The 19640-nt window shown below is 38.6% G+C and overlaps 1 protein-coding gene across 5 annotated transcripts in view; it reads right to left on the bottom strand.

Moving 5' to 3' along the window:
* The window catches only part of LOC149170620 (phosphatidylinositol/phosphatidylcholine transfer protein SFH6-like), a 148593-nt gene that overhangs the window by 116351 nt on the left and 12602 nt on the right, over positions 1–19640 (bottom strand). For all 5 annotated transcript variants that reach the window (XM_089423947.1, XM_089423944.1, XM_089423949.1 and 2 more), the window contains one exon: positions 990–1290. In XM_089423947.1, the coding sequence (XP_089280073.1) occupies positions 990–1290 (301 nt within the window). The remainder of the gene's footprint in view (positions 1–989; positions 1291–19640) is intronic.

Below are 19640 nucleotides of genomic sequence, written 5' to 3'. Positions count from 1 at the left end.
CATCTAGAACCTCAATGTTTCTGTATTCTCTCACATCACTTAATTTTATGTATTTCAAGACTATTATCTCGCTGAAATTTTTCTATTTGCATCCTCAAATGTATGTAATATAAATCAACAAACTATGCATATTTGATGTCTAATTGTTTGGATTTATATTGTCACATAAAATGGCTTTGGATTTATATTGTCCACATAATATATTTTTATAACCAAAATTTCAATATTCCATGTATTTTAATTTGGTTGATTTTTAGACCAGTTTCATGCATAATTTTGGGGCAAACTAGTTCAGGTCAAATTTTCGTTCTAACTTGTTTGCCTACACCATGATTGGAGAGCCCATTGCTGACTCACCTAAACCATTTGTTAGGTCAAGGTAATCCCAATGCTGAGGTGATCAACTTGCCATCGAGCTAGTCATCTCATGTGGTAGCAAAGAGGGCCCCAATGTGGTTGGTTGCTCAATCCTCCAGCATGGTTGGCTAATAATAAATTCACAACTATTCCATCGGTTATCTCAAAGGGTGATAAGAAGCTGCAAGTAGACAATGTTAAGGAACTTAATCTTCCTTAAAAAGAACCACAAAATGATGGGTAGGGAGGCCCACCTAATATCAAGTCACGACTAGGATGATTTGCCAGCCTCCGCCAAGACTCTAATCACTGCTTAAAGCTTTGATATAGTTTTATTCCATACTCGATTGTTCAAGTCTTGATGGGCCTTAACTTTGGCTTGTGTAAACATTTTGGTATTCTGTCCAGTGGCAAGTTTTGTGCGTGCTTGTTTTAGGGAATTTACTTTTGGACAAGATGGCCACTCATTCCCTTTTTTGTGCATAACTGATTAATCTAATAAAAAAATGGAAGCATTTATTTTGGTGAAAAGTAAAAAAGAACAGCGACATCTGATACTATCAAAATTATCATTTAAGCCCTTGGCAATAAAACGATACCATACAACAAAGAGATGGATAAAAATATCTTACCTTAGCATCATATGATAGTCATCATGTCTGGAAGGCAATAAATCTTGATCAAAAAGTGCTTGTCTAAAAGCATTGACGGCTTTCTCCTCCTCAGAATCTCGTACATCTTCAATTGAAACAGAAATAACCCTCCTTTCACCTTTCCTCCTCCCTTTCCTTAAGGAATGCTTGAACCTTGTCGATGCACTTAGTGCCTTCTTTTTCAGGGCTCCAATTTTTGTCCTCCTTCGTTCATCTTCAGAATTTTCCACATCTGATTTTCTCTCCCTTCTTTCATCTTGGGTCAAGGAAGCTTCAATATCTGAATTTAACAATTTATATCAGAAAATACATGAGAAGTTCATAAAACACAAACCTTTCAAAAATATCATACAAGGAACTATCATTGATTGTTTAGAGAAAATGAGTTGTGTAATAAGTTATCCAAACCCAAGTAGAACAACACTGGTTGAGTCAAAATCAATCTCCACTATAGACTGTACAATTTTGGATTAAAGCTAAACACCACAATGTATTCACATCAAGTATTTGTGACTCATTTTTTTTCTAGATAAGTGGTATATGCAAGATGTTCTCCATGAACACACGGAAGATAGATAACAGGGAGAGCACAAAAACAATATTCTAAGTCATTAATCAATGTATTACCTACCAGCATGAACAGTTTATGCATTGATCAATATATTACCTACCAGCCTGAACATTTTATGCATACTGAGATTACATGCATTCAAAAGTCCCATGGTGAAACTGTCAATAAAACCAACAATCAAATTGAAATTATTCTAGTGGTTCTCTGCATAGAACACACCTGAGGCATGTTTCTAATTTCTGGTGTCTTGCATGCTTGCACTTCGTTAGTCATATGAGGACCTAGTGTGTGGTGATCATAGATGCCTAGCTGTTAATTTTAGATAACAATGGTATTCCAAACAATCATTCATATTTGAAGTTTTTGAAGCCACACAAACCAATTATGGTTACTACTGGACATTAATATTTAAAATTAAAATTACATAAGTTAAGCCCCATTCTTCCAAATTTTATCCTTTCAAATAAAAGACTCAAATGGACCAGACCTCCATTTCCACACACAGAGTAGCTATCGAGTAAAACTCAATTTGGCAAATTGACATCCATGATTCAAATTGTATGGCCAGTAACAACAGCACAGGCATAGTGACAACATATACTTTTTCAAAAAAATACAATAGTGTACCAGTTTAAGGTGATATGGATTATATTTGTGTCTATTAAAAACAAATCTTAGGTTCAACCACAGAAAGCAATGTGATATGGAAGCCCCGAGAATGGGATTATGGAAATTAAACTTTGAAAGGGCCTCTCAGAAAAACCCAAGCAAAGCAAGAGAGAGATTTAAAATCATAAAGGTATTGTCGAGTTAATTTACAGTGAAGGTTCAGACCTGGCACACCAAGTAACAACGTTTAACTCGATAAGGGGTAAAAGGCTTACAGCCTTGAGGGCATTCTTAAATCATTATGAAGATGGTCAATAAAGGGAACCCCCAGACAAGTGGACACTAAAGACATGATATTTCAAGGCACGAGATAAGAAGGCTTATTTAAAGTCCTTACGATGTAGTCACATTAGGAATTTTTCGTAATAAGATGGTGAATAAGATAGCAAAGATCAACATCATGTTCTAAGTTGGGAAGATCATCTCTGATTCCTATTGTTACTTCCCAAACCTACACTTTAAATCTTATAAATCCCTTAACAAGGTGCAGCATGAGGGGCACTTATGAAATATGTTGAGGGGGAGCACCCCTTTGCCTTGCTCCCAAAACACACTCCAAGAGGGAGCAATCAAGAAGTGCCTTTGGGAGTGTACTTCTTGATCGCTCCCTCCAAGAAGCATTTTCTAGGAGTGTGCTCCCATATCATGAGGCATTGATTGCCATTGTGTGGAGTGCTCTAGGAGTGCTGCTTCCAAATTACTCTATGGGCACTCCCAAAGACCTCCCAAGGCACTCCCTAAGACTTGAAAAATGCTCCATGAGCACACCCTCTTAGAGCCCACTGAACCAAAGCAATTTTTTTGGTTTCTTGGTGCTTGTGGGAAACAAAGCAACATTCCAAAAGGTGACTTTTCAGTCCCTCTTATTGTTTCTTGGCGCGCCGATGAAGTCCTCTGCATCTCGCAGAATCTGACGAAGTTCCCTACAAGTTCTTCCTCTGCCAGCAGGTGCTTTTGTTAGCTCCTCCTCATCCTGAGAATCTTCTTGACCCGAGGAAGAATTTTTTACTTCTGTTGGTTGAAGAGGCTTAACCAGTGGCTCCTCTTTTGACTAAATTCGGAAAGCATCTCACGAGATTTTCTGAAAGCCCTGTCCTCCATGAACTTTACATCTCGTCGAACTACTACCTTCCTGCTCCCTGGAAGGTAGATTCTGTATGCCTTAGCGTTCTCGCTATATCCCACCAGATATCCCTTTTCCGCAGTTTGATCCAGCTTCTTCCTCTTTTCCTTTGGTATGTGGCAATATGCTAGACTCCCAAATATCCTGAAATGATCGACTTCAGGTGTCTTCCCTGTATGCCCGATGAGGAGTCCTGTACTAAACATAGACTGTTGTGTTGCATGCTTCCGCCCACAGGAATTTCGACATATCCTGATCATACATCATGGCCCTAGCTGCTTCTACAATAGTCCTGTTCTTTCTTTCTGCTACTCCATTCTGCTCCAAATTGTAGGGAGTTGTCCACTCTCTTTTGATGCCCTCCTTAGCGCAAAAATCAGTGAAGTCCTTATCGACATACTCTCCACCATTATCTGAGCACAAAACTTTTATTTTCTTCCCAGTCAGATTCTCCACCAAAGCCTTGAACTCTTTGAATCGACAGAAAACCTCATCCTTGGTTTTTAGAAAATAAATCCAAGTTTTCCTTGAGTGGTCATCAATGAAGGTAAGGAAATACTCGGCACCACTGAGATCTTTGACAGACATAGGTCCACAGATATCTGAGTGTATCAATCCTAGTACACTCTTGGCCTTGTGTTTGCTCCTAGGAAATGTTGCCTTGGCATACTTTCCTAGAGTACTCAGATCCGGAACTCCTGTTACAGTGCTCCTGAGAATTCTCAGAGATCCATGGTTCAAATGACCTATTCTTCTGTGCCATAGTTCATTCAAGTCCTTGTCTCCATGACTGCCTATTAGTGCCATTGGTGATTCTAGTTGTAATCTATACAAACTGTTACTTTTGATCCCAATCTGCACTTTCTTTTTCCAGCTCGAGTGTTTGACATGTACCTTCTCCTTGATGAAGTAGACGCCATAGCCCTTGCCTTGAAGTTGCTACATGGAAAGTAAGTTCATCCCCAATCCTGGTACATGCAGCACATTTGTAGGACGGAATCATTCTCCCGATTCTCTTTGAAAAACTATGGTACCCTTCCCTACTGGAGTACACTTTGCCTTGTTCCCCATGGTGATCTGAAAGTTCATCTTCTCTTCTCAAAATTCTGAGAAACATTCCCTGATTCCCATCATATGCCACGAGGCTCCACTGTCTATATACCACATTTCTGATGATGCATAACTAGTCATACAAGCCACTTCTTCTTCCAACCTGGAAGCCAACATAGAGAAATCGAAGTCTCTTTCTCTTCTACAATCTTCTGAAAATCTGTGCGAGTCCCTTGACGTGGATGCCTCTGCATCATGGTCTCAACCCATAACTGATTTTCCCTTCTTGTCTCTAATTACTCCCTTTGATACCATGTGAAAATTCTATCACTGCAACATCTGATTTACTTTTCCTTCTCATTCTTCAATAAGTTATTTATGAAATTCTTTCGATAAACATTAAAATAAATTCTGTTGCAGATATCACACCGTAATACAAAAACAAACACATGTACAAGAATCAACACATTGACACAGATATTTTGGACAATAGTCCTCGGAAAAACCCGATGTGGGAAAATCGATGCAGCAAGGGAGGATTTTATTATTCAGCAATTCATCAGTACAAAAAGGTGCCAAACTAGCTTACCAACAGAGAGAAAAATTCTCCAGCACTTCTCCTAGTCCCAGCGTCAGCTTGGCTAACCTCTGCGTGGCTCCCAGACACTCTATGTCAGCCCCTGCTTGACTGCTTCAGCCCTGGGCCTCTCTGCGTCACCCACGCAGGCCCTCTAATGATTGCATAGTCTCCTGCTGCCTCTGCATCTGCCTGAAATGCCCTATGTCTGCCTCTCCTACCTCGGCGCTGGTCTCCAATGGCTGATCCCTTCTCTCCGTTCCGTACTTGCTGCCTCCTAACTACTAACCAAACCACTAGTTTGAATTTCTCAGCTAACCCCACTCCAAAAATTGCACTGACTGGTCTGCCTTAGTGTGTCCTCCAAGTGACCCTCAAGCCTCATCTTATACTTTTCTCGTTGACAAATCAATGGCCGAGTTTAAGTCCCTAATCAACGGCTAAGATTAACTCTGGCTTGATCCATGGCTTTTGGACCCTTCTAACACAGTTTTATATTAATTCACATTAATATTTTATTTTCCCTAACTTTAGACTTAGGGACTCCATTAAAAATATTAATTATTTTAATATCTCCCAAACTATTTAGAATCTGCGCAAACCATTTCTGGGTAGTGGAGATCTCATGTGCTTTAGCCTCTCCACCAATTTTCGTGGCTAGAGAACATCCGATGCTACCCCAAATCACCACATACAACATTATATATAGCTACAATGTCACGCTACTTTATAAAGAATACAAAGTGGCTCAAGGTTGTGACGATGATGCCAAGGCATGGAAATAACAAACATAAAGGCCCAATATACAATGCAATTATAAATATGTTTGATGCAAAATAGTCCAACAACGCCAAAGCTCACATGCTGCTTACCAAAACCGACCACATTGCTCCAAAGCTCATGAGTTGCACCACTCTGAAAGAGACATATGTTTGCTCAGCAAAGCTCACACACGCTGCTCCAAAGGGACAAGCATTGCTCAGCAAAGCTCACACACGTTTGTTGCATTGAAATTATGGGTTTTCATGTCAACATGGCCGCAACATTCACAAACATGAACTTGACATCAAAACCCTTCTCCCAATTTTACTTCTTCAATAACTATCACTTGAAACCTCTGTTCTTTCGACCTTGCACAAAAAGTGCAATGATTTGAACTTGCTCACTTGTGAACAAACATTTCACTACAAATGATGTCGCTCTTCACTGCTGATAAGGACCTATTCAATTTTTTCTAGTATCACCTGCAAGATTACTCTGGCATTGTTCTTGATGTCATGAGTGAATCAAACACCACATCCATGCAAGACATTCTAAGAACCAGAATTTATATTTCAAACCCCACTTGATTGATTGATTTTGGCCATAGGTGGAAGCCATTGTTCATCGACAAGAATCCCTCGAAAGGAAAGCGGACAAAGCTCAACATATACAGTTACTATGCCTACGATGCCATTTCAATGATCGCTCAAGCTCCCCAAGGTTTTGATAATGCCAAATTTATTTCCTCACAGTCCCCAGATAACCCAAATGAGTCGTTAATAAATAATTGTCAAATTTTCTAGTTTTCAAACAAAGGGAACGATTGTTACAGCTACTCAAGAACACCAATTTTAGCGATTTAAGTAAGAAATTGGAAATAAGTGAAGGTTAACACCAACAATAGGGTAAGCGACAGTGCCTCCATGTCAAGGCGAAGACAATGGAATATGAGTCAAGGAAACGAGTCACAAAATATGCAACATGTCAGGCAACCCGGAACAACAAACATGTAGAGGCATTTTAAATATATTGTAAAAGGATCTGTTATGAAAACAAAAAGCAGCTAATATGTTGGTGAAATGTGGCTACTGCAACATCAACTAACATGTTCTCAGAGGTAATAGTTCTAAGAAGAAGAGACCAGTGTTATGTTTCTCAACGTCTATAATTGTTTGGCTTCGAAAATAAACAAGCATTATGGTTGATAGGGTTCGCAAAGAATGGTCGCATGACAGTGTTTTTGGGAGAAAACCTAATGCACAAGCGCAAAGTGACAAAGAAGGCCACACAACTAGTGGTTCTAATTTCAGCAGGGCAGGGATTCGCCCGCTCCGATAACATGTTAAACACTCACGAATGAATAGGTCAGATTAAGATAAATGTGAGATACATTTTATTCACAATGATATACATATTTATACAATGTCTTATGACCCTTGGTTTTCATATTCCAAGTGACCTCTTGGACTCCAATCACTGTTCATATTCCACACCACAACCCTTAGCAGATTAGGTGTCCAACAAATGCTGCTCCAATTCCTTGTTACAATGCATCGCATTCTACTATGAACGTTTTACCAAAATAAAGTGTTGCCAATACCGATGTAGAAGACTTGGCATCCTTTCAGAGAGAGATTGTCAAGGTAGCCTCATCACTCCATACAAATGAATTTTTATTCAAGAGAGACATGAGTGGACCCACAATGCATGCATAATTCTTAACAAATTTCCAGTAATATCCTTTAAGTTCCAAAAATTCTCTAAAACTCATGTTCTTTAGAATAGGCCAACGATTGTTCATATTCCATACCATAACCCTTAGCGGATTAGGTGTCCAACAAACACTGCTCCAATTCCTTGTCCCAATGCATCGCATTCTACTATGAACATTTTACCAAAATAAAGTGTTGCCAATATCAGTGTAGAAGACGTGGCATCCTTTTAGAGAGACAATGTCAAGGTAGCCTCATCATTCCATACAAATGAATTTTTATTCAAGAGAGGCATGGGTGGGCCCACAATGCGTGCATAATTCTTAACAAATTTCCAGTAATATCTTGTAAGTTCCAAAAATTCTCTAAAACTCATGTTCTTCAGAATAGGCCATTTTGTAATGTGTTCTTCACATGAATTGCTATAGATAGTATATCATCAAAGGAAACCAACACAAATTTTCTAAGATGGGGTCAAAAAAATTTGTTCATAAGACCTTGAAAAGCAGGAGCATTAGTCAACCCAAAAGGCATAACCAAGAACTCATAATGCCCTTCATGTGTTTTAAAAGTTGTTTGGGAATGTCTTATTTTCTTAATCTAATCTAGTGATATCCTGATTTAAAATCATGCTTTGTAAAGCATGTTTGATATGTGGTTGTCATTGATGTCAACCTAAGAAACACAAGGAGATGCCTCGCCTTTGTCGACAATATGACATGGCAATTCATGGTTTTGTGTCAAGATCATCCTTGATGGATTCTCCTTGGCGATTCGTTTCGATGGTATGTGGCACATCACGAGAGCCTCCACAGTTTGTAGGTTACGCTTGATTGAAGTTGAAGGACCAAATTTGCGGCAAAAGCCCCAAAGGTTAACAAGGTGGCAGCTCTTGTTAACCAAGTCAAAAAGTCAAAGTCATATGTCTCTTCTCCAACAAAAAGGACATTGCAAAGGGTTATTTTAAACATGAAGTATCTAATGAAGGGGCTTTTGAATTTCAAAATTAAAATCCTTAAAGTGTTTTTCCCCTCTAATTTGAATTCAAAAATTCAAAGTTCCCCCTCCAATAAGGGATTTCGGCTGCTTCAAAAGAGCCCTTCCAAAACTATAAAAAAACATGTATCCTCCCTCCTAGGATATGCATGAAAATGAACATCTTTTGACAAAACAGAGTTCTGCAATTATATTCATCCCTGAGGAGTAACGTTGATCAGATGAGAGGGTTTGGATTTTGATTTTTGTTTTACACTTGGGGATTCATTGGGTCTTTTCTTTGCAGGTGGAGTTGCCTCACATGAATGACCAAATCTACATTTTATGAAGAACGACTCATGGAAACCCTGCATTATAATCTCAGATCATAACCCCTGAGGCAGTTAATATCTTCGGCCATGCTTTTTGGGTACTATATCATCTGCAGTTTCATCAGTTGAGGCAAGGAAGAAGTTTTGCACCATCTTTGTTCAGCAAATGTGGTAAAAAATTTTGGTTCATTGAGACAAGATTAAAGCATACTTAAAGCCTGCAGATCCAAGCATAAGAAACCCTTATTTGTGGTTTAAAGAACCAAGCAGTGTCAATCCATATGCAGCTTGAGTACTAGTGAGGGCTTGGCTAATAGCCTAATTCCTATCATTCGTCCTTCCATTACAACTGTGACAATGTTCTGAGGCACTGAACTGAAGTAACCTTGGAGTGTGCAACCTAATTCCTTATGATTGATCCTAGAAGTTTGACGTTGAAGCACTACCATTATCTTAGGACTGCAGGCTTAAGTAACCTCCATTGCAAGCAAAGAAACCATTAAACTCTGAAGCTTACAAGTGTATATTTCAGGTATGTTCGGCTCATTGACTAGAAGACACTTGCAATGAAATATAAATTGTGTTATTTGTATATTAATGTGGTCTAATCAAGATTCAAGCTAGGCACCAGGTAAGCCGACCTTATAACCAGTAAGTATAGAAGAAGCAAAACTAAAATTTCGGCCTTGAAATCACAGGTATGTTGATCTTATCATGATAACCAACTGTTGAGTACTCAATTGAAGCCTCAATTAATCAACAGTAAAGAGTGAGAAGACTGTTGAAAGTAGAGTGGGATTTGAAAATGCTTTGGTTGCAGAAATCAGTATATACTTCCCCGGAATTAGGTAGCTTTCTTGATATCTCATAGGATCAAATTTTTGAATCAAATTGTGGATCTGGATCATTCATCTATATACCTGTACAGTGGCCAACGCTAGTTATCTGCCATAGCATTGAATATACCTGAACAGTGGCAACAGGCTTGGGAAGATTATACTAATGCATTGTCTGCATCACATGTTAGATTACTAGATCGGGAAGATGAACTTTTATGGGTACGCTCAAAGTAGGGCACATACACGACTAAAGTTGGATACTTATATATTATCGCCTCAAAGGAAACTGAAATACACTCTTGGTGGTGGAATCACCTTTGGAAATTGAAGAGTCCAGCTAAAGCCATAATGTTATTATGGTGTATATTGGAGAATAAAATACCCACGGGAGAAAACTTAAAAAAGCAATCCTTCTATGGCCCATCCTGATGTGCTTTATGTAAAGTTGTCAAAGAGTCAGTAGATCACTTATTCTTATCGTGTCAATCTGCAAACCAGGTATGGAACCTGGTTTACCAAGGGCTGACAATTAATATCAGGTGGTAGGGTGCAAATGTCAGTCAGGCTAGGAAGAAATGGTGGAATGAAGCTTCTCCAAAAAAGCTATGGAACATCCCTCTAATTACTTGCTGGGGTATATGGATCGGGAGAAATTGTAAGATTTTCCAAGACAGTAACTTCTTTCCTGATGCTATTAGTGCACAAATCATAGCAAATATATAATCGTATTCCAGATGAAGAACAAAGTCATTGTCCTAGTATAATATCTGAGGAGATTATTGACCACTCAAAACTATGGACCTACTTTGATGGAGCTTCACAGCAAGGTAGATGTGGAGAAGTTATTCTTCACCTAAATGACTCTCATCACTATGAACTAAAAGTTGGGTTGAAACATGGCACAAACAATTTTGCAGAATTATTCAGTCTTAAGTTACTCATATTCTCTATTGAAAAGGAATGTCGATAGCTACAAGTTTTTGGTGACTCAAAGGTGGTAGTTGATTGGTTTAATCAGCTTTCTTCATGTCACACGCACACACACACACACACACACACTCAAAAGCATATTGGATGAGGTTATGATGTTAAAATCACATTTTGATTACATTACAGGGAAAGGAACACACTTTCTGATAGGCTATCAGAAGAGGGCGCGCAGCAAGCGTATGGTATTTGGCATGTGACAGAGCAGAATGGTCACGATCACTATCAGTACTATCATCGTCCTTTCTTTGAGACAGCACGGGATATGGCAGCTCATTAGTGACATCATATTTATGTCATTTTTGTTTATCCGACATATCACACTACTTGCATATGACGAACGACAATATATATCAGCTCAGATGGACTTATCACAGACATGACTTAGCATATTATTTTTTGTTTATCTCATATATATGTTTATTTCAGTACAGTTTACAAACTAGCTGATGATTGTTGATTCACAAACAGTCATATTTTGGTATGATATACAGCGCATACAGCATGTAATTTTCGCTAATTTTTTAATGAAAAATACGATTTTTCCTGGAGGAAAAAAAAGTTCTTCATTGAATGATATATTGCTTCTGCAAGGCTCTGACTTATATTGGCAGAAGGCATTTATGAATTAGCAAGCACTCAAAGCATTTAGAAGCATTTAGAAGCATTATTTCAATAACATATCATTTACCAAAGGTGTGGCAGATAGTATTGTTTGAAGTCTAGACATGATTCCAATCATACAACAGCTAGAGTTTTATTTTACATACTTTTGAATGTGTGTTGGCATCGACAGTTTCATTTGATACTTGTTTCATTATCAGCACCTGCAGAAGGACAAAGCATTCATTCTAATTGCAGAAGGGGTTATTGGCATTCTCCTTATTGGCTGAAGTTGAAGATTTGTAGAAGAATTTGTTTCTAAGGTTATCATCATCAACATTGGCCTCATAATTAGAAGTTCATTTACATAGCCTGGCTTACTTCATCAGATTGGTTGCAGCAGTTCTTCATTCTGACATAAGGAGCAGAAAGGGTTTTATTTCATCATTGTTACAGCAATCTGGTGGAAGGAGGACATGGTTCAAATCTGAAAAGGTCTTTATCATTGTAAGTGGGCCATTGTCCCTAGTACGGGAGCCCACAATAGTTTGTCATTGTTCATTGTGATTTTTCAGGTGGTTGGGTGGTGCTAGGCAGGCGTTGGAGTCACCTTCAGGTTGGAACCTGAAAACACTTCAAGTTGGAAGAGTGGTGCTAGGGCAAGTTGGAGTTTGCTAGGGTGTTGGAGCAGCCTTTCAGCAATCGCTGATAAAACCAAGGGATTGGAGCATCCTTCCAGTTGGAGCTGGAGAATTGAATGTTTTTCTATAGTACTAGGGAGTTGGTGCTTCCCTTTCAGTTGGATCTGATGCATTGATGTACTCATAAATTATTAGAGAAGCGTTTGATGATATCTATACTAGACCAAGTTATACTTAACTATTTCCTATGTGTCGGAATATCCTAACATCCCCCCTTAAGAGCAACTTGGGATAGGATTGAAGGATTTACAAATATGACACAATAGGAGAAGGAAGGAGGCACTAGAGCCTATCCCCCCTTAGTGACTACTTCCTAAACTCCAACCATAAATGGAAGTTTAGTGAACTTCGCCTCTATGAGAGCCTTTGTAAAGATGTCTGCAACTTGATCATCTGTTGAACAATATTGCACTTCAAGAACATGGTCGTGGATGAGCTTTCTGATGAAGTGCATGTGCAGTTCAATGTGTTTGCTGCGCTGATGTTGGACTGGATCTTTGCATAGTTGAATGGCACTTTGATTATCACACCAAAGTGTAGTCGGATGCTGCTGCTGAAAGCCAAACTCTGACAGGATCTGACGAAGCCACAAGGCTTCCTTACTAGCTTCTACGGCACCACGATACTCTGCTTCTGCTGAAGAAAGAGAAATGGCACCTTGTTTCTTGCAAGCCCATGTAATAGGTCCTGAACCAAGAGTGAACACATAACCTGCAGTAGACTTCCGATCATCAGGGTCACCAACCCAATCGGAATCAGTGAAACCAACCAATAGAGGAGATGCTTCGGCACTGTAATGAATCCCAAACTGAACTGTACCTCGAACATAACGAAGTATTCTTTTAGCTACTTTCCAATGACTTTCACGTGGGTTTTGCATAAATCGAGCAACAAGGCCAACAGCAAAGGAAAGGTCAAGACGAGTATGGGTTAGATACCAAAGTTTTCCTACAAGTTGACAGTATAAGGTAGCATCAACTTCAGGAGAAGTACAAGTGACTGAAAGTTTGACTGCCGACTGAAAGGGAGAAGGGGCTGGCTTACAGTGTTCCATGTGAAAATGGTGTAGAATATCACAGGCATACTTGGACTGGGAAAGGGAAATACCTTCCTTGGATTGCAAGACTTGAAGACCAAGAAAATAATGTAAGTGTCCTAAGTCTATCATTTCAAACTTCCTTTTAAGGCTAGTCTTCACATGGTTTATAAGGTTGGGATCACTACCAGTCAGGATAAGATCATCAACATAAAGAACAAGAATGATAAGAGACTTGCCCACTTTCTTGGTGTAGACAGTATTGTCAGAATGACACCTAGAAAAGCCATTTTCTAAAAGAAAGTTATCCATTTTGGCATACCAAGCTCGAGGAGCTTGCTTGAGACCATAAAGGGATTTCTTAAGCCGACATACAAGGCTGGAGTCTGTTTGTATAAAGCCAATAGGTTGTTCCAAATAGATTTCTTCATGCAAGTCCCCATGCAAGAAGGCGGATTTAACATCCATTTGATGGACTTCCCATTTGAAAGAGGCAGCGAGGGAAAGAACAAGGCGGATAGAGTTCATTTTGGCAACAGGGGAGAAGGTTTCAGTGTAGTCAATGCCTTCAACTTGTGAAAAACCCTTAGCAACAAGACGAGCTTTATGTTTATCAACTTTCCCATCTGGTTCATACTTGGTTCTGTAAACCCATTTGCATCTAACAAGTTTTTGTCCCTTTGGTAGAGGAACAAGATCCCATGTATCATTTGCCAATAATGAATGATATTCTTCATTCATAGCTGCTTCCCAATCTGGATGGCCTGAAGCTTCTGCAAAGGTGTCAGGATCATAATTCACTGAAGCTTGAGCCAGTAAAGAAGAGGCTCTATCAAACTGAGAACGTGTACGTCGCCGATCTGTAGGATCACCGGCAAGATCACCTGCTGCATCCCAAGTAGCACGGACCCATTTTGGAAGCTGAGGAGCTGAAGGAGGATCCTGAGAAGGTGGGGGAGGATTTTCATCCTCGCTTTCATTATCTGAAGAAGAAATATTTTCAAAAGTAGAAGAGATAGGGAGAGGTGGCACATCCGCCGAACTAGGCTTGTAGGCCGATATATTTTCAGCAAACTTTACATCTCTTCTAATGATAACATTTTTGGACTTAAGTGGAATAAGTCTATATCCTTTGACATCTTCAGAATATCCAACAAAAATACATTTTTCACTCTTAGGTTCTAAAGCTTTATGTTTCTCATCTGGAATATGGGTCCATGCTTCACTTCCAAAAACACGAAAGTGACTTACATCTGGTTTGATTGAGCTCCATGCTTCTTCTGGAGTGATATTCTTTAAAACCTTAGTAGGAGTGCGATTTATTATGTAATTTGCACAGTTAATTGCTTCTGCCCAATAATTAAGACTAAGTCCTTTAGATTGAAGCATACAATTAGCCATTTCCTTTAAGGTGTGATTCTTCCTTTCAGCTACACCATTTTGTTGTGGAGTATATGGAACAGTATGTTGCATTTGAATTCCATTCTCAGTGCAAAAGTTGATGAATTTGTTGTTAACATATTCTCCGCCATTATCAGATCTTAGCTTAAGAATTTGATGTCCATATTGTTTTTCAACAAAGGCCTTAAAGGCCAAGAACATGTTAAATACTTCACTCTTGAGTTTTAAGAAGTATACCCAAGTGCGTCTGCAAAAATCATCAATGAAAGTTAAGAAATACTTGTAGCCAGAGAATGAAACAACTGGAAGTGGACCACATAAATCACTATGCACGAGCTGTAAAGGGGCTGAGGCGTGCCAAGAGGCACGTTTTTCAAAACTGTCCCGATGATGTTTTCCGTGTACACATCCGGAACAAACACCATCTCTACAAGATACCATTGGAAGACCTGTCACCATATTTTCTTTACATAGATTCTAAAAAGAGCGATAGTTTAAGTGACCAAATCGCTCATGCCAAAGTTTGCTCACTTCATCATTATGAGCAACAAATACTGAGGGAAGATTTGATGACCCAAAGTTGTGAAACTTATACAACCTTGTAGAATCATCAGTAATGCCAGTAGCTAAAATCTGTCTAAGATCTCTTAAGTCCTTAATTACAACATCGTGAGGTGAAAATTCAACGATTTTACCTTCACCTGAATGGGTTATCTGATATACAGATAGAAGGTTGCAGGATAAGGTTGGAACACATAATACATCATTAAACTGACCATTGTCTATATGAACAGTTCCAGTCCCTACAACACTAAGAGATCTATCATCACCAACATATATATTTTTGGTGTTACAATCATTTAAAGAAGAAAACATGGCTTTGTTTTTGGCCATGTGATAAGAAGCTCCAGAATCAATGAGCCACTCATGAGAATGAGAAGAAGAAGATACATTTAGTGCATAGCCAGACCGAGATGCTTGACAACCACATGCAGAAAGTGCCATTCCTGAAGATGAAGTTGAAGTTGAAGAGTGCTCCAAATGGATGTTATGCTTCTTCATTGCTGCTTCCAAGGCTTCCATCTTCTTAAAGCATTTAGATTCTAAGTGGCCATCTCGATTACAAAAGTTGCAATGTCTATCAGTCTTCTTCCCTTTGTGTTTATTTGTCTTATCATTTTGTTGAAATGATTTTTCATTTTGAGGCTGAGATCGCTTAAGACCCTTGTTTGGTTTAGGACCATTCCTTTTAGGATACAACTTAGGATTCTTTGGATTTGGTTGTTGTTGGGCGACTAACGTTTTCTTAGAAGAGTTTCCAAGATTAAGAAGACCAAGGTGTAAGAGTTTTTCTTGTTCTCTTATTAAAGAATCACAAAAAGAATCAAAGGAAGGGGACTTGTAGTCTTGTCCTTGAGAAATGAAGGCTTCTCTTGTAGAATGGAAGGTGGAAACAAACACAGAGTATGCTGGTCCCAACTTAGTAAGAATGGAATAGATAAGGTTACTATCTTCTTTCTTAACCTTAACACCTTCCAAGAGAAGTTTAAGGGTCTTGAACTTGGACAAAAAATCTTCAATGCAAGAAAAATTATTGGGGTCCAATGTAAGCAACTCATTTTCAAGTTGATGGGCTCTAAGTTCATTTTTTATTCCAAAAACTTTAGTAATCTGTTTCAATGCTTCATCAGGAGTATCAAGTTCTGCAATATGGAATCTAAGATATGAAGAAATAGACATCCCTATCAACCCACGTGCTTGATCTTGCCTATTTTCCCATTTAGCTGCCTTATCTTCATCTTTCAGTTTGGTTTCTTGGCCTGTGGCTATTTTGTAGAGACCTTTACTTCTAAGTAAATCCACAATGTAGGACCACCATTGGAAGTAGTTGGTGCTGTCAAGAATAACTTGGCATGGACTTTCCATTTTAACAGAAACTGAAGCTATAGATGCTGAAACTAAGTGTTCCAATGGAAAGATCTCAAAAAATTAGGCTGTTTCAAAAAAAACGGTTCTGAAAACGGCTTCCGGATGAAGAAGTTATGGCTTTTTGAAGAAAATTTGATGAAGATGCCGACAAAGTGCGGGAATGTGCGGAAATGAAAAATCCGCCCCCACAAAAAGGAGACTTGAACTCAAGACCTCTACTCTCATAAATTAGCTTTGGACCAAGTGAGCTATACAAAAAGTTTGAGAGAGAGGGGGGGGTTGAAGCTTTGGGTTGCGAGCTTGCTTTGAGAAAGCTCTTTTTCCCTACAAAACAAAAAACACAAAACCCAACACAGACATACAAAAAAAATGAACCTTGCGACTCGAAGTTAGCTTTAGCCGGAAACTAAATATTTTCCTCAATGTTTCTGATTTTCCGAGATCACACTAAGGCGCAGCGGAAAAGAGCATACGCATGAGAAAAATCCTTCCTTTCTGTTTCTGATTTGCCCAGATCGCACAGAGTCGCAGGGCAAAGAGCATACGCAGAAATGAAAGGTATAGATCCAGTAATAAAAAAGGCTAAATAAACCGAAACCGAAATAAACAGAGAGAAAATAACTGTAAACTGCAAATAAACACTGTATACCTCCAGATCTTACAAATGACGTAGCTAGGGCTACCGGAAACCTTTTCGCATGAACGAAAGGGGTTCCTCACTGGAACAGATGCTCCCAACACAATAGAGCAGTGCTCTCAGCCCGAAAGTAGTCAGAAACAGTAGATCTAGGAAACGTCAGTCGGATGCAGTTCTACCGGCTTCAGATTTGGATCACCAACGGACGCAGCCCTCAAATAGCTCTGATACCATGTAGGAATTTACAGGGTAAGTTCCTCAGACAAAACTCCAAAGGACACCACTCACAAACAGATCGCAGATCAATACACCAATACTTTTGACGTGGTGAAAACCCTCAAAGAGGGAAACAGTCCACGGCCTGAGCCAACGCGGCCACTTTAGGCAATTTATTAATAAAATAATGTAAATTTACATAAGCTTCTCTCATGAACGGTTAACCTACAAATGACCCTCCATGCTCTTTAAATAGAGATCATGGACCAATCGGGTGTTAAGCCACGGACCAAGTGTCGATAATACCGAGGAGAGAATGAACCGTCGGATCACTACATATCGTGATTGTCGGATTGTAAGTTACAAAATGTACATAGTAAAGAAACACACTTTACCTAACTCTATACTAGACCAAGTTATACTTAACTATTTCCTATGTGTCGGAATATCCTAACAATGTAACTAACATTCTTTACGGTTTGGGGAGCTAACAAACTTGCCAATGCATGAATAGATATCTCACACCTATTTGAATCAATGTTGTGCACAATTTTTGTCTTTATTTCTTGCATGTTTAAGTTGACAAGATCTTCCTCATTTCTTACTGTAGATGCCTCCATTTCCTATTCATTATCTTCCAAGGTGAGCAATTTTTTTTAACATTTACGCCTTTTTGAACATTTTTTGTTACCACCAACTCATTGTCCTTTTATTCCTCTTTCATGCATTTCCTTTTGTGATATTCAAGTACATTGAGGTAGGATTGTCTTATGAACCCCAAAATGATCTTTGCTTCCTCTGTATGATCCCATGGCAATCTTGTGTGCATCCTTATTAAGAGAAAATTGCATACCTTCCATAGCATTTTTTGGATGTTTTAAGAAAAGCTTATAACTAATGTCTCCTTTTAATCCACCCATGTAAGATTCCAACAAATGTTCATCACTAATGTTATCCACGCTTATGGCCAGGACCAGATGATGAACCACACCTCTTGGTTCGAAACACGTCGACCAAAAATTTCTCTTATGTGATTTCTACCGAAAGACTTTGCTTAATTCATTATGGATCACAGAAGCCTGAATATAGAAATCTTCAATATCACCAAATTGCTTGAAATAGTCAATTGACTCAGACTGAAATAGTCTTTGTTCTCATGATTTGCTATATTATGCTTCTAAGTCTCTTGCAAATAAACCCCAAGTATAATAATAAGAATGGGGCTTCCTTTTAACTACCCATTATAATACCATTAAATGGCTTTATCTCAAAGTTCAAAGTTGTTATGTGAACATTGAATCCTTTGCTTCTCATCCATAATATTATGCAATTCAAAACATTGTTGTATTTGGTGCACCCAAGCAGAGAACTTTGTTCCATCAAACTTCTTTAATTCAACAATGGGAAGGTTCACTCCATTAGGAAACCATCCATGAATAGCTCCACAATTGGAGTTAAATACACTTGAAAATTTCATGTCATTGGCAAATTGTTCAACTTCAATACTACCTTTATTTTCACGAGTTCCTTCTAACACACAATCAATTTTACAAAGCTTCCCATTTATTGATTCTATAATCTTCTGTTCCATCTACTTCGTCTTTTTATCCATTTTTCATCATCTTCATTTATATCCCTTTCAACTAATTCGTACAACCATGACAAATCAACCTTAATAGTGTTACTTATTTCCTTGACTCTCCAACTTGGATACATGGTGCTACATGTCCTCCATTTCTTCATGAATCATGGATAGACTTTTTGGATATTTAAGTGGTGAACTAACTTTTGAAGCACCCTCAGGAGCCATAATTATGCTTCTCTATTCCCTTCTCATCACAAATTTTGAATCACCAAAAATATATCTTTCTATCAAAAGTTATGACAATTGTAACTTGTAAGTTGCATACCTTTCAAAATGCTAATTTGTAGACAGATGGACGACCTTTGTCTTGATATACCTCTGGAATCTAAACCCTTCTAAATCTAAAATTTGAACCTGTAGTACTTTGATATGTTTTATCTGCAATTCCATATGCATGACCAAAACTTTATGTACAATGTGAAAGTTATGATAAGTTTCAAAAACCTACTGATTTTTTGCCTCTTCCCAAAAGCAAAATTGTATAGCATGCCACGTTCCCAGTTTTTTAAACAAGATTCTAAATTTTTTACATGAGGTGCCTCAATATGTTTCCTCAAATCTATGAAAAGTTGGCAAACCGAAGCTTCGCCGAGAGAAAATTACAGCAAAAATTCCATAATCACTCCTTTGAAATTGATTTAGGACTATGCACAAACCCTAACTTCCACATGATATATCTCCAAACCTATAGCGAACCATAATCCCAAATTTTTACTAAATGTACCCCGAGATTTATCCTTGGTCTCTTAAAAGTTTCACAGCCTAAAGGGTCCTAGAAAAAGTTATAGCGAAAATTCCAAGATCACTCATTTGAAACTGATTTCATGACCATTCACAAACCCTAACTTCCATAGGGTGTATCTCC

Source organism: Pinus tabuliformis, chromosome 4_2 (assembly GCF_031772625.1).
Source record: "Pinus tabuliformis cultivar Carrire ecotype Pingquan chromosome 4_2, CPIR1, whole genome shotgun sequence".
NCBI lineage: Eukaryota > Viridiplantae > Streptophyta > Pinopsida > Pinales > Pinaceae > Pinus > Pinus tabuliformis.
This window is presented reverse-complemented; position numbering and strand designations above follow the sequence as displayed.